This window comes from Callorhinchus milii, unplaced genomic scaffold (assembly GCF_018977255.1).
Source record: "Callorhinchus milii isolate IMCB2004 unplaced genomic scaffold, IMCB_Cmil_1.0 Scaffold3, whole genome shotgun sequence".
Taxonomy (NCBI): domain Eukaryota; kingdom Metazoa; phylum Chordata; class Chondrichthyes; order Chimaeriformes; family Callorhinchidae; genus Callorhinchus; species Callorhinchus milii.
In genome coordinates this window covers 85,137,815-85,152,980 of record NW_024704744.1, presented here as the reverse complement: position 1 = coordinate 85,152,980, position 15,166 = coordinate 85,137,815, and the positions used below count along the sequence as shown (strand labels likewise).

Below are 15,166 nucleotides of genomic sequence, written 5' to 3'. Positions count from 1 at the left end.
TAATTACATGTGTATACAATTCAGAAATCCTCAGCCATCTCCTCAAGAATTGCTGTTAATTCAAAGTTTAATTATTTATTACCAGTTGTTTATAGATTTCTGTGAATGCTGATGTGAGGGCATTGCGTGTAAACCAACATTCTGTTCAAGTTTGCTTAGCAATGTGTATCAAAATTCTAAATTATAGTTTAATTATTTATACAAAGATTGTTTTAAAGTTACCTTAATTATGATACTAAAATTGAAGGCAGAACAAATAATGACGAATTCTGCAATTTTATTCAAAAAAGATTTGGATTTCTTTGGAAATAGAGACAATAGGTGGTAAATTTAGTTAAATGTAGTACATTTGAAACTGTTAGCATGGGAATAAGATATTGATGAAGAGATACGTGCTGGTTGGAACAGCCATGCATCGCACACAGTGAATTTGAAGTAATTATGGAAGAATTATTGAACTCATCTCTCTAGATGCTGCAATGAAGTAGCAAAGGGAGTCCAAAGAAGTGATATTACAACAACAACAAATTGCATTTATATAGCGTCTTTCATGTCGGGAGGAAGTCCTAAGATGCTGGACAATGAGGGGTTTGAACCCGAGCTGTGAGTTGGGATCAGAGAGGGCAAGGGAGGTGAAGGAGGAAAGGCTCAGTTGAAAAGGAAGGTTTTGAGACAGGCCTTGAAGGAGTTGCCTCACAAGGCACTGGTTAGGATTTTGTTGATTATAGTCTGCAGTATTGGTCAACATATCATAACAAAACATTAATATTACTTGTGCTGTGGGCTGCTATATAATCACCACCCATTGTGTAAAGTAGCAATATCTAAACTGTCTGTCCATCTTCCCTCTTCTGATCTTGAGCCCCTCCACCTGTGTACCTTTATGGCTGTGTCAAACATATTTGGGTTCAGCTGCTGTAAACCCCTTATAATCTTGAAGGTTCAATATATTTTATTCCTGAGACTTCTTTTCTCAATGCAAAAGCATTCAGAGTTTCCGTAGCCTCTTATAGGTCAAGTTCCTAAACTCAGACATTGTTTAGTGGAGTCCTGTAGCTCAGTGGTTAGAACAATCGCTTTGCAAGCGAGGGACCCGAGTTCAATTCCAGGCAGGATGAAACCTTGGGCAAGTTTCCTTACTCCACACAGAGCCTAATAATAATCCCTCCAAAACAAAAAACAATAATAAATTGGTCATTTTCAATCTACGACTGTTTGTGGGACACTGCTGTGCGCAATTGGCTGCCGCGTTCACCCACAAATATACTGTCAATTCACTTTACAGTATATTCTGTGAAGTGCTTTGGGACGTCTAGAAGACGTGAAAAGCGCTATATCAAATGCAAGGATTATTATTATTATTAGTTGCCCTCTGCTGTACCCCTTCTGATGTCAGGATTTTTCTAGTGTAGTACAATAACTATAATTTTACAAATGGCCAAATCGTTGTTTTCTGCCCTGTAATTGCCTGTATGGATGGAATTTTATGGGGGTGATAGGGCTGTTACCAAACGTTATGTGAAATATAAATCTATTGTGGAAACTCTCTCAGGGTGGGAATGGTGCTTGTTTAAATTACCCTGCAATCTATATCCAGTTATATATATATAGAAAGTTAGTTAGGTGATTTTCCTAAGTTGTGAAACTCTTTCAGTACTAGACTCTTAGATCTGGTTTTTCATTATTAGTGGAAGTGTATAGGGTGACAAAAACGTCATGATACCATTACAATGTCTAATACGTCTTAAAGAAATTATGATTTTCTTTATAGAGATTAGGGTAGCTGAAAAATAAGACATTTTGGTCACCGTGTATATCAGAAAAGTTCTCAATTGAGTTGTTATATTCTGCAAATCATTGGATTCTAGCGGACAGCAGTTTGCTAACAGTTTTGTAATAGTATTTAAAATATTATTTCCAAAGTTTTAGTTTCAGTTAGTCATCAATGTTGATTTGCTCCAATTGATACCTTCAGTGCCTGTACTTCAGCCACTCTGTCCTATTTCAATTGGTTCAGTTGCAGTCGGTGACATCTTCTGAAAATCTGCAATGACTCTTTGCTATTATTTAATGCCTCAAAAAATCTTCAAGGTCTAGATCAGATGAGTGCAAGTGAGCAGTTTGCTCAAGAACATTTTACGACTGTGCAAATAATATTTTGCATGTTTGCATGGTTCGGAAATGAAGCATTGGGTTCCTCTATAACTCCCCCACTCTCCTGAGGGTTGTTATGATCCTGATGAATCTCGGGGTCTGCAGTTAGAAACTGTTCCAGTACCTACTATCAATATCGCTCACAAATGAAAGCATCAAAACAATACCTTAAGGACAAAATATTCTTCAACAATATGACTGCCCAAATGTGGGCTGCCTTTTCGATCATGATTGTTTTCACTTTGGAAGCTAAATGTTCCTGGTAGAAATTGCTTTGGGAGACTGAACCCAACAATTTTTTAGTTATTACCTTGTGTTGTCAGATATCAGTAACTGAACATTTAACTAATCATTGTCTGACCATATTGCCTAAACAATGGATGAATAAATGCTAATATTTCTGCTAGGAATGTGTAATTTAGTTATAACCGGAATGATAGTCCTTTAAATTGCATGTTAATTGAGTGAGTATATTTTTATGCTAAATCATATATTGCTATGCTGGTTTTCTATAATCTTAAAGGCAGATTCCGCTATATCTGTGTTAGGATTTGAAAAAAAAGAAACGATATAATAATAAATGTACATTTATATAGTACTTTTCATGTCGGGAGGATGTCCTCAGGCTCTTAATAGTCCTGACTTAGCACCTGAGCTGGGGCTGGGGAGGGTGAAGAGAGGAAAGATGACCGAAGGTGCGGTCCAAGAAGAAGGCCTTTAGACAAACCATTGAAAGTGGTGAGGTATTGGGTGAGTCAGAGGCTACAGATTTGTATTTCTAAATTTTAAAATGTAACTACTATGTAACAAGTTTGAAAGTATTGTTCTTTCTTAATGCGCTTAAACTATATTGTTAGTGCACACCACAAGAATTGTCTGTCAATCTTACAATTATTATACATTAGAGAGTTTGTTTCTTTTTAACAGCTGCCATGGAAGTCACTCACCAGTATTATAGAGTACTACTATATGTGGAAAACTACAGATCGATATGTACAGCAGGTAGGAAAATTACTTGTGTATTTGCTGTTGTTTCTTGAACTGCTTCAAATTTACTGCATTAGTAACTCCTTCGTATGTTCAAATACAGGCAAATTACAAAATTGTTTTGCATGCAACCTACATTAATTGAATCCAACCATGCAAAGTTGAAGTATTCTGAGGAAAATCAAATGGATTGCTTTCCCAAATTATATTCCATAAACCTGATTTGAGTTATCTACACTTAAGTTAATTTATTTAAAAGTGCAATAATATCAGGTATTTATTTGTTGATTGCAATAGGCACGTGATTCATGCAAGGTTCTTGTTGCACACATATTTGTGTTAGAATACTAAAACTAGTGATATCTGAGCATTACGTTCCAGATGTTAGTGCAAATAACAATTACGTACATTTCGTACAGATTTCCGTACATCATTGGAAAAATGATCCTATTGGCCTATAGTGGGGCTCCCTATCACAGGAAAGGATTAGAATAAAAACAGGTGAAATTAGTCCATGGAATAACTTTGCATTTCTATTTGTGTTTCAGAAACGACTCAAAGCAGCTGAAGCAGAGAGCAAACTGAAACAAGTGTACATTCCAACATAGTAAGTATATTTGAAGCCACTGTACAATTCAAGAGGTAAAATCAAAAATATTTCCTATTTTAAAGTTGCTACTACATTGGCTAGTTGTAATAGTAGCAATAATAATAATAATCCTTGCATTTGATTTAGCGCTGTATCACATCTTTGAGATGTCTGAGTTTCACAGGATATATTGTAAAGTGGATTGACTGTGTATTTTGTGGGTGATCCCTGACACAGAGTGGATCGACTTCAAGATCCTCACTCTGGTGTTTAAATCCCTTGGCACCCCCTATCTCTCTAACCTGCTCTATCCCCACAGTAGTACTCGCTGCCTCCACTCTACTGGATCCGGCTTCCTTCGTGTCCCCTGAATCCTCTGCTCCACCATTAGTGGTCGTGCTTCAGCCACTATGCCCCAAAACTTTGGAACTCCCTCCCTCAACTCCTTCGCCTCGCCCTCTCCTTCCCCATCTTCAGGTCACAACTTCCCCCTCCCCCTGGCTCGGCCTCAGGTTCCGCCATTGTTAAGCGCCCTGAGACGCCACCCGGCATAGAGGGCGCTATATAAATGCAGGTTCTTGTTGTTGAAATGTGTCAGCCAGTTTGCACATAGCAATATCCCACAAACAACTATGGAGTAAGTGACCAATTTTTTATTTGGGGATTGTTGGCCAGGCCACCAGGAGAAACTCCCTTCTCTTGTCGAATAGTGCTACGGTATCTTTAACTTCCACCTGAAGGGGAGGCAGGAGGTTGGTGTAACAGCTCAGCTGAAGGAAGGCATCTATGATGATGCAACACACTCCCAGCACTGCATTGGAGTATCATCTTAGACTATGTTATTCCAAGTTCGAAGTAAGGCTTGAGCCACAGCCTTCTGACTCAGAGGCGAGAGTGCTCCCACTGAGCCAAGCTAGTTTCCAGATTTCAAAAATGTCTAATCAAAATAGCATTCTTTGTTTGTCAATGAAGTACAATGTAGGGAAGTGCAAAGTCATCCACCTAGGTAGCAAAAACAGTAGAGCGGGTTATTTTTTAGAAGGGGAGAGATTGGAATGTGTTAGCGTCCAGAGGGACTTGGGTGTCCTTGTACACCAATCACAGAAAGTTAGTCTGCAGGTGCAGCAAACAATTAGGGAGGTGAACGATATGTTAGCATTCATTATGAAAGGATTAGAGTATAAGAGTAGGGAAGTCTTGCTGCAACTGTATAGGGCCCTGGTGAGATTGCACCTGGAATACTGTGTGCAGTTTTGGTCTCCTTATTTAAGGAAGGATGTACTTGCCTTGGAGGGGCTGCAGCGTAGATTTACTAGGTTAGTACCAGGGATGAAGGGGATGAGTTATGAGGATAGACTGACCAATTTGGGCCTATATTCTCTAGAATATAGAAGAATTAGAGGGGATCTTATAGAAACTCATAAGATCATCAAAGAGCATGATAGAGTAGATAGTGTGAGATTGTTTCCCCTGGTTGGAGAAACTAAAACCAGGGGTCACAACCTTAAAATCAGAGGCCAACCCTTTCACACTGAGTTGAGGAAGAGCTTCTTCACTCAAAGGGTGGTGAATGTATGGAACTCACTACCCCAAAGGGCTGTTGATGCTCAGTCCTTGAACGTATTCAAGACTGAGATAGATATATTTCTTATTGCAAAAGGGATTAAGGAATATGGGGTTAAGGCAGGGTCAGGTTATTAGCTGGAGTTAGATTAGAAGATCAGCCATGATTGAATGGCGGGGCAGGCTCGAAGGGCCGAATGGCCTACTCCTGCTCCTACATGTAATCTTATGCCTATTTTGGTAGAGACAACTTCATGGGTGAGAGGTCACCTGGAGCCCATTACCTACATATTTTGCACTATGTATTTTAGATATTCCTCAGTTCTGCTTCTTCTTGTGATTGGCTGCAGCCAAACCTGTCAATTAGTGCTTTATAAGAACTGGGAAACCTGCATCCAAAACTTAATATAAGCATTTTCCAAAATTTGGCGCAATCTTAAACTTTAACACAACAGTGTTAAAGACTACTAATAAATACAATATTTGGAGTCCAAAACACCATTTCTTCCATGCAAAATACTAGGAACTAGTTTCTAGATCAAATGAATTTTTCTTTATTTCTTCTGACAGTTGAGCCATGTTTCACGGTGTACATTTTTCACTTATATAAACTACACACAGGCACTGGACAGTCTCTCACTTTGCCACCAGGTGATGATGTGTGTGGGAAGCAAAAACAAATGAGAACCGAACAACAACAATTAAATAGAATTTTTAGTGATTTCTAATGCAAAACTGGAAGTACGGCAATTTGACTTACAGGAACTCTACTCAATGCAATCGGCATCAGAGCAGAGTTCCTGCAAGTTGGCATGACTTTTTTGTGGTGACCAGGACGACTCTCCACTCAGTTTTCTTATTTAAAAAAAATCCTGTTAGAAATCACCATGTTTGACACAATATGAGCCTCTTTCTTGGGGCATTTTATAAAAAGGTATTTCCTAGTGATTCAATAGATGGCAAGTTAGTTTCTGGGTGGTGTTAATTCCTCTCAGAAGAGGACAATGTGATTTAACACATTTAAAATGGCACAGGTTTTCTATGTCTGTTAGCAGCAGGTAACTTCCTGACATCAGCTGCTGAACAAAGGCTGTTAATGATCACTTCACAAGATTTTGATTCCTGTTGTCTGGTAAGTGGAAAACTGCCACCACAAAACCTGTTTGTACGTATTGTGTGGGTGAAATGATTAAAAATCTAGTACTAGATATTGGTGGAACCGTTAATGTACACTGTGAAACTTGTTTATACTGCGTAGATGAAACAATTAAAAATCTTGTACTAGGTACTAGTGGAGCAGTTAGCTAATTAAATAGAAGTGATTTGAAGCATGCCATTTCCTTGTATTGGCATAATATATGGTATAAACACTCCAAGGATGTTTCAAGGCTGTTATTTCATCAGGCAAGAATCAGGTCGTCGACTGAGAGGAAGATTTGATTCAGACCTAAATCAAGTGGCTTCTTTTAATTATTTCGCTCGCAACTGATGTTTTCTATATTGTGAACACAATCTGCATTTTGTGAGACCCTTACTATTTCTTCCATTTCTCTAGAAATTTCTGGTGTTTTAGTATCACGCTAGATGGTCGTGGAATAATATAACTGATTCAGCTTCGAATATTAATTTTCTATACAAATATATTCCAGTAGCCTGCTAACCAGTGGTGGAAATTCAACAGGAGATGATTGCTGCAAAGATTTTGCCATTAAGAATATTAAGACAATATGAAGAATGTGGGGGGAAGGGGAGAGGTGATCCCACACACAGCTGGTTACATTTGATATGCTAAATATCAGTTACATCACTAAACTCATCCCATTGTATTTTTCTCCCAAGCTGGACATTTGGTGTAAAGATCTTCCATATCCCAGAATAGTAGAAATGTTCTCAGAGCATCCACCATACCAATCGTTGTTTAGTTACAGACATGTGTATGGTGTCTTGCTCTTACAGAGGTACTCCACTGAGATTGAATTTAACATGTAATGCAACCTATTAATTTGTTTGGCGATCATTTGAATTCAATGACTACATAAACATTTCAAAGTTGGGTTTTAAAGCTAGATTAAAGAGAGAATAATTTGGATCCATTTATTTACAGATGTGTATTGTTGGATATATTTTAACACAAACTCATAAGTCATCAACAAACTATATTTTGTCTTTCATTTTATAATTCCTGACCAACTCAAGAAGCATCTTATTTTTTTCCCCTGCTTAATATAATTTTTTAAGTATAATTTTTCAATTGTTTGTAGCAATAAACCTAACCCCAATCAAATATTGAGCAGTAATGGAAAGCCTGCTGTGGTGAATGGTCCAGTTGGAGGAGTGCTTTACCAAACCCCGAACTCTGCTGTAGGCCGGCCCTGTGAGAGCTGTTTCAGTGAGTATTTAAAACGTAATTATTTATACATCACCAATACTGTTGAGAGTACACAATATGACATGCAGGAGGAAATAGCACCTCTGTGAACTGGTATGCAAGTATTCGTCAATATGAATAACAACAACTTGCAATTATATAACGCCCTTCATGAGAGTTGCATGACAGAGCGCTCGACAATGGCATGGCTTGACACCGAACTGGAAAGTGTTGAGGGTGGGGTGGGGTTAGTGATCAAAGGTTGAAGAGGAAAGTCTTCAGGTGTGATTGGAAGATAGGCAGAGAGGGTTCAATATGGAGGGATTGAGGCAAAAAGTTCCAGAGATTTGGGTCAGAGTGAAAGCATAGCCGCTTATTGTGGAGCGGATGGAATGAGAGATGTGCAGCAGACCCGTGCCAGTTGAGCAAGAATGGCAGGTAGAGGAGTATGAAAAGCTTATGAAAGACAAGACAATATGAAGATAAGTTCTGCCATTTGCGTAGTAAATATAACTACATTTGCAATTGCTATGTTAGAAATAGTTTGCCTTATTGCTCAATATACACTATGTTTAATGTGTATTTTAAATCGGGTATTCACCCTGATTGATCGTGTTTAACCTTGTATGCCTGCCATCAATTTTGCTTGCCGTAGATGTCTGCCTCTTCTCTTTCCCAATTTTTTAAATGCCTAGTGAGTGTTTTTTGAGTGTGTATATGCTTCTGTTATTCTTTACAGATAATATTACAGTAATGGTGCTTCTGCGAATTGAAGAAGCATTACTAGATTTGTTTATTTTAACATCAGAGAGTATGAGTTGAACTTCAGAAAGCGTTACATAGATTTCACAATTAGAAAAGTTGTTACTTTCTGATACTGAGGGGTTTTTGCCCAAGTTTTACTGCCGTTGCAATATACTTAACAGGCTAAGCTACTGAGGATCATGGACTTTTTCTTTGCATTCTTCTCTTTCTTTCAGCCATACAGTCGCAGCCATGGTATTCCTGGGGGCCTTCTACTATGCATTGTAGACTTTGCGCATTATGTTGGAGTTACTGGAAGAAATATGGGGGTCTGAAAATGCCGACTCGGACAGAAGGAGAAAAAGGAGAAAAAGTTTCACCTACGCACAATGTTTCGGTAACAAATTTTGAATTGATGTTGTTGATTCTTATGATTAGTTATGGAGTTTATTTTTCTTATTGAGAAATCTAGGTGAAGGGCCAAGACCCATAATACAGGATAACATCTTGCATTTATATAGTTCCATTCATGCGGGGTAGCATCTTGGAACACTTAAAAGACACCACAGAGGATGATAAAATTAAGAGAAAGAACAAGATAAATCAAGAGGTAGTGGTTGAGTGGTGATAAAACCCTGTAGATTGTAGGAATGGAAGAGAAAGGCGAGATAAGATGCTTCACAGTTTTGATATCCTGAGGAAAATACCTATGTGGTTTGTAGACTAATGGACGAGTTCCTGTTTCTACCACAGTGGAGTTCTGTTAAAGCATTTCACATTATTACTCTCCATAAATTTTGTTTTCTGGTACATTCTACAACTCTACTCATTTCAAGTGCATGAACTAATTAAATAAGATTTCAAGATAGTGCTAGTTGGGCAAGTTTCCTTACTCCACACGCCTAATAATAATCCCTCCAAAAAAACAAAATAATAATAAAATGGTCATTTTCAATCCATGACTGTTTGTGGGACATTGCTGTGCGCAATTGGCTGCCGCGTTCGCCCACAAATATACAGTCAATTCACTTTACAGTATATTCTGTGAAGCGCCTTGGGACATCTAGAAGACGTGAAAAATGCTATATCAAATGCAAGGATTATTATTATTATAGTTGTTAATCGTGAAGTTTTCACTTCATATTAGGTAACACTTACATGAGATTTTGTTCTGGATGCCTTGTTAATAGAAAAACTATTAACTATGTTAAATTTTCTCACTGTAGTATTCCTTGCTCCCAAAGACCATATTGGAGTATACTATAAGTGTCATCTTAATTATTATTGTATTGGGTTTGTTATGAACTTATTAGTGCTTTAATAGCCCATCTTTGAATAGACATTTCTCCTGACATGTGCATAAACATTCTATCACCGAACTGTCAACTCTACTTCTCACAGCAGGTCAGTCACTAGGTTCACTAAGAATTAAATCTAGAGCAAATTAAAATCTAAAATCTAATAAATGATCCCTTTATGAAAAGAATGAACTCTTTTGATGAACGTTTTCAGTTTTTCTAATGACTCTCTTCACAAGATGTGCCTTTGGTAGATATACCAGTGTTACGTATAAGACTTTGTACAATGTTTTGTTATATCATAGTTGTGTGTTCATGGATTTGGCACAAAAAAATAGAGGACTGTTGGAATCTAGTGTTGGCTGAATGTTGGAAATCTGAATATAAAATAGAAAATGCTGGTAAATCACAGCATGTCACTAAGCAGCTGTAAGACAAGGAGGAGTTGCTGCTCCTGAGGTTTGTGTTGCACTTGGTTGAACCAGCGTGGAAACACAATGATTGAAAGTAAGATCAACAACAACAGATTGCACATGTATAGCGCCTTTCATGTCGGGAGGACGTCTTAAAGCGCTGGAGATCAAAATGCACGTGGGAGGAAGAGTTGAAATGGAATTTCCCAAGAGACCAGCAACATGTCTACTGATGTTTGACCGTGTGGTTCTTGTCTCATGAGACGCTTCAGGTTACAGCTCCACGTCTTTAGCTTGTAGTTTGCTTCTCCATTTCCCACCCATTCTCCAGCTTTTTAATTTTTTTTTAAAATACGTAGTATTTTATACTTTATCCAACATCCTTTGTTTCCTCTTACCACTCTTTTAAACTTGTCCTTTTTTTTGTAGTTAATCGTTTAACTGCCTCTTTCTGTATTTCATCAGTACTTTTATTCTCTAAATTCTAATTGGTTTCCCCCGCCCCCCTCGCAACCTGAAGTTATGATTTCTATTCTGATGAAGCGTCAATCTCATCTTCCTCTTTCAGATGCTGATTGAACTGCTGTGGATTTCCATCAGTCTCTGATTTTATTCTAAATGCAGCACTCTTGATTAAGACATTCAGGTTTCTTATTTTGTAGCACGAATGAAGCTTTCTGTCTGACCTGGATGCTTTGTTTCTACTTTTTTGTATTTTTCAAATAGGAGCCACATGTAAGAAGTCAGGGTCAGCCAGGACAATGTCTGCCAATACACAGCACCGGTAGTCCGAAGTCCACATTGAAAACCCGCCAGTCATTTTTCCTGCAGACAACACGTCTTACAAAACTTGCCAGGCATGTCTGCAGAGATATTCTGCAACTCAAACAGGCGGCAAGACGACCATTTGTTCCAATTAACTGTGCTGCCATTAAGGCAGAATGTAAGAGTTTTTTAAATTCCTAGCTTCGATTTTCCATGCTTTCAACCATTTCCTGTCCTATTATTTGCAATAAATGATACTTATGACTTACTACATTATTTATTTGTGTGGATTTTTTATTTTGCTCAGAAACCTTTCATAGCTGCATCTGTTGTTCTGTCAACAACTTCAAGGAAGCCTGTCTGTTACAAAATAAAGTTAAACAATGAATATCTGACACTATGGTGTGATTTTCCAAACTAAACAATCTAGCTTCATACGATAACTCATATTTACAATTTAAAGTAATATTTTGAATTACCATAAATAAATATTTTTCTCGCTGAACGGCATAATTTCATTGAACTGCTTTTTAAAAAAATCCTACACCTCCATAACAATCCAATTTATATTATCTAAAACTTTAACAAATATAGTGCAATCATAGTTTGATATAGTATTTCACTTGTAATTACAAGGTATGACCAATTGTGAGATTCCATCAGTCAAGGATTTATATGAGTAAATCATAGTACTGCGAATTGCAGTTTCATCATACAAAAAAAAATTAGATTTGCTAATGCATCATATTTCTGGTCTTCCTGATATTATTTTTCTTAAAAGTCCTTTGCCATGATGAGTAAAACTGAACTTATCAACTGGGTGGGGGATTGGGGGTGCCGCCTGCCACCTCAATGTTTGTGCAGACATTCTTCCTTCGAGTTAATTAGATTGTGCTTCACATCTGCTGCTTTTGCTGCTTCAAGCCATTTTGGATTATAAAAAGTGATTAAGAATGCAGTCTGCCTTCAGCAGCCTTGTGTCAGATTTGACTACCTAAAACACGAGGCCAAAAAATATAATCTGATGAGAAAGGATGCCCTGAAATGAATTAATTTGTATGAAGGAAACTTTTTTACGAGATGATTTTAAACGCTGTGGATCTTTTCCACAAGAATTTGATTTGGTAATCAAGTGTATTGTATAATAAATGCAAAATATTCCTTGATGGGTGGAAAATATAATAGATGTCTAAAAATGCAAGCTGTTGCCCAAACAGATTGCTGCAGAAAATTTCCAACTTTAATGTTAAATTACCTGCATATTCCCTAGACATAGCAAAAGATATGCAGTTTTAGCATATGGTTGATAATCTTTTGGTAGGAAATTGTGAATTGCCCTTATACTAACTGTGCATTATGCTAGCTGTGTTTTTGTTCTGATTATTTGCTTTCATTTGTGCTGTGGTGAACCATGCATATTTTCTTTCAAATAGTGCATGCATCATCGCCTTTACAAACCATCTTTGAACGTTTTGTTCCATGTAAAAGCTGCTCATTGGCAATATAATATAAAGTTCCGGGACTTGGGAGTTGGAAATAATTATTTTGAACAAGTTGGTATTTTGTCACATAAGAAACTGAAAAACAACCAATTTGTTTGACACAATGGCCTTCTTCAATGTCTTATCTTATGCTACAGATAAATTCTATGTAGTTTTTGAATGTGTTAAACTGCATAGGAGCTCCTCATTTTTGCTGGAATATTGTGTAGATATATGTAATTTAATGGTTTAATTGGGTACTTCAAGTGCACATTGTCAACAATTTATGCAGTCTGCCAAGAAGAGGTACTGTTAGGAGTATAATTTATTAATGTGCTGATTTTTTTNCAGTAATATGGGTAGGTTTGAAACCTTTACAAAATAAATCACTGACATTTGATGCAATCCATTTATGATCATCCTTTGTTGTCAGGTATGTAGTGTTTTACAGAAACCAAATCAAATTCCAAGAATACTGAAAACTTTTGGTGCATGTTTTTAGAAGAAAAAATTCTCCCAACAAATGCCTCTGTTCTTTTTGGGAAAAAGAGAAAACCTAGTAGGAAATGGAGATCCTTGAGCACATTACTGTTGCTCTGTTCTTGCCAATCTGGAGATCTTGGAATTGTGAAAGAATTCTACAATAAGAGAATTTAAAATTTTGGTTATGCCACCGAAGAAAACCTATTAGCTTTCAGAATCATGATTGTAAATGAGACAGCCAAGCGAGTGTTGGTCAAGAAAAATGCTGTACCTACATTTTATTGTGGGATTGTCTGTATCTTTATTGTGAGTGAGATATAGTCAGTCGCACAGCTGGTAACACTGTTTCCCTGCCTTCCTTTCTACATTCTGTTCCTCGCATGATCCGGAATAGTTTAGAGCTGCTCTAATCAGCTTCAGTTTTATGTGACAGGTTGCACATGTGGAAATGGTGCCATTGTAGGGCCTGAATGCAGGCAGAAGAGCAGTCGTATGGATCTTCAGTTACTAGATTGCCTTTGTTGTGGGTAATTGTGCTCTTTTCCTGTCTATATATGGTTATCGTTGTGGTTGCCAGATCACATGCAAATTGAATATTTACATTAAAAATGAATTCCATCTGATTTCTGATTTCATACCAGTGGCATGACACACTTTCACGTGGAGTCCTGTAGCTCAGTGGTTAGAGCACTCGCCTCGCAAGCGAGAGACTTGGGTTCGATCCCGGCAGGGCAAAACCATGGGAAAGTTTCCTTGCTCCACATGCCTGATAATAATCCCTCAAAAAAAATAATAATTTGGTCAATCAATCCACAACTGTTTGTGGGACACTGCTGTTCGCAATTGGCTGCCGTGTTTCGCCCACAAATATACAGTCAAATTCACTTTATGGCATATTCTGTGAAGCACTTTGAACCGTCTCGAAGACGTGAAAAGCACTATATCAAATGCAAGGATTATTATTATTATTTAATCCATTTCACTCAATTGCCTGGGTTCTTGGACAAAATAATGTTTAGCCATTGATTAATTGATTGTAAAATAATTTTGATGGTTCACTTTTGTTCATTGAATTAATTAAAAGTACTAACCATTGCAATACAGTTGGTTGGAAAAACATATGTTACACGTTATAAAGAGATGAGATCAACTATTATAATAGAAATGTGGTTTATGACATTTAGATAATTAGCATTTCTAGCTATGATGTACACATTTAGTTGTAATGGGATAGTTTATCATTTCAAAAGCGAGTAAAGCAATTTCAATTTGATAGAACAGCAAATTTTTACACCGTAAACATATTGAATGCAAATGCTTTTTAATTGGAATTTATTTTCAAGAATGTCTATCAACTGTTTGCATAACCCCCTTAAAACTATAGCAATTGATTTTACAGGCCCACTTTTTATTACTTTTTGTAGTAATAAATACTGAATCCAGATATGTCTGTAATATTCACCAGTGCTCCGCTGTTAATATGTTTGGGTTTTGATTATTTTGTGTCTGCAAATATGCACAATGGTGAATTGGTATCTTTTCCAGGCATGTTGTAAGATTTAAGCAAATCCAGGAATCAAATGTGCATTTCCTTCACTGGTTGAATAGTTTCAAGTACAGTGGTCTAATGGCATTTGATGTGTCGCTTCTTTCTGATATTGCAATTGTTTTTCCCACATTTGGCCTTTTTCTTATATGCTAATCAATGCGACGAATCAGTCAAGTTTAGAGAAACTTGCTGAAGCACAATGTTATTTTCAACCTAATGCCTCAGTGAAACATTTATTCAGAAGAGAATTTGTTGCTGTTTCTTTCTTTTTCTTTTCACAATTTTATCCTATTCATTAATGTAAAGAAACATCAAAAGTCTGATGACTTGCAAATAATGGAATAAAGTTGTGGATGAGTGTTCTTTGTCGCTGATACAGTCAGTGTTTTGGTTTTGAAAATACTAGGTGTAAAAAATGGATGCATCAGAGCTCTTTCTATCTTGCAGCAGGGTAACGCTGAGTTCACTTCTATGAAACTACACTATTGTTGAATGCTGATGTCAAATAATGAGCCATGGCCCTCATTCCTGCTGACTCTCTTAGTTTATCACTTAATTAATAAGATTAATGGAGGGTTCATGAAGACAAAGTAACTAATTCAAAAGATAAATACTAATTCATCTTACGGTGCTTAATACGCATTCTTATCAACATTTAATCCATTTTACTTATGGAACTTATTTTATGGAGGTATATGTTTAGGGCTTAAACTTCTGCCTCTTAGCTGAATTGTACTCATGTTTGGGTCAGGATAGAAAGAACTTGAAAGCA

General features: G+C 37.1%; 1 protein-coding gene across 1 annotated transcript in view; it reads left to right on the top strand.

Moving 5' to 3' along the window:
* Nucleotides 1–15,166, top strand: part of LOC103177994 (metastasis associated 1 family, member 3) — a 107,487-nt gene that overhangs the window by 61,373 nt on the left and 30,948 nt on the right. Inside the window, exons 10-14 of the mRNA XM_042333224.1 lie at nucleotides 3,082–3,156; nucleotides 3,690–3,748; nucleotides 7,555–7,682; nucleotides 8,642–8,802; nucleotides 10,843–11,059. Coding sequence (XP_042189158.1) covers nucleotides 3,082–3,156; nucleotides 3,690–3,748; nucleotides 7,555–7,682; nucleotides 8,642–8,802; nucleotides 10,843–11,059 — 640 coding nt within the window. The remainder of the gene's footprint in view (nucleotides 1–3,081; nucleotides 3,157–3,689; nucleotides 3,749–7,554; nucleotides 7,683–8,641; nucleotides 8,803–10,842; nucleotides 11,060–15,166) is intronic.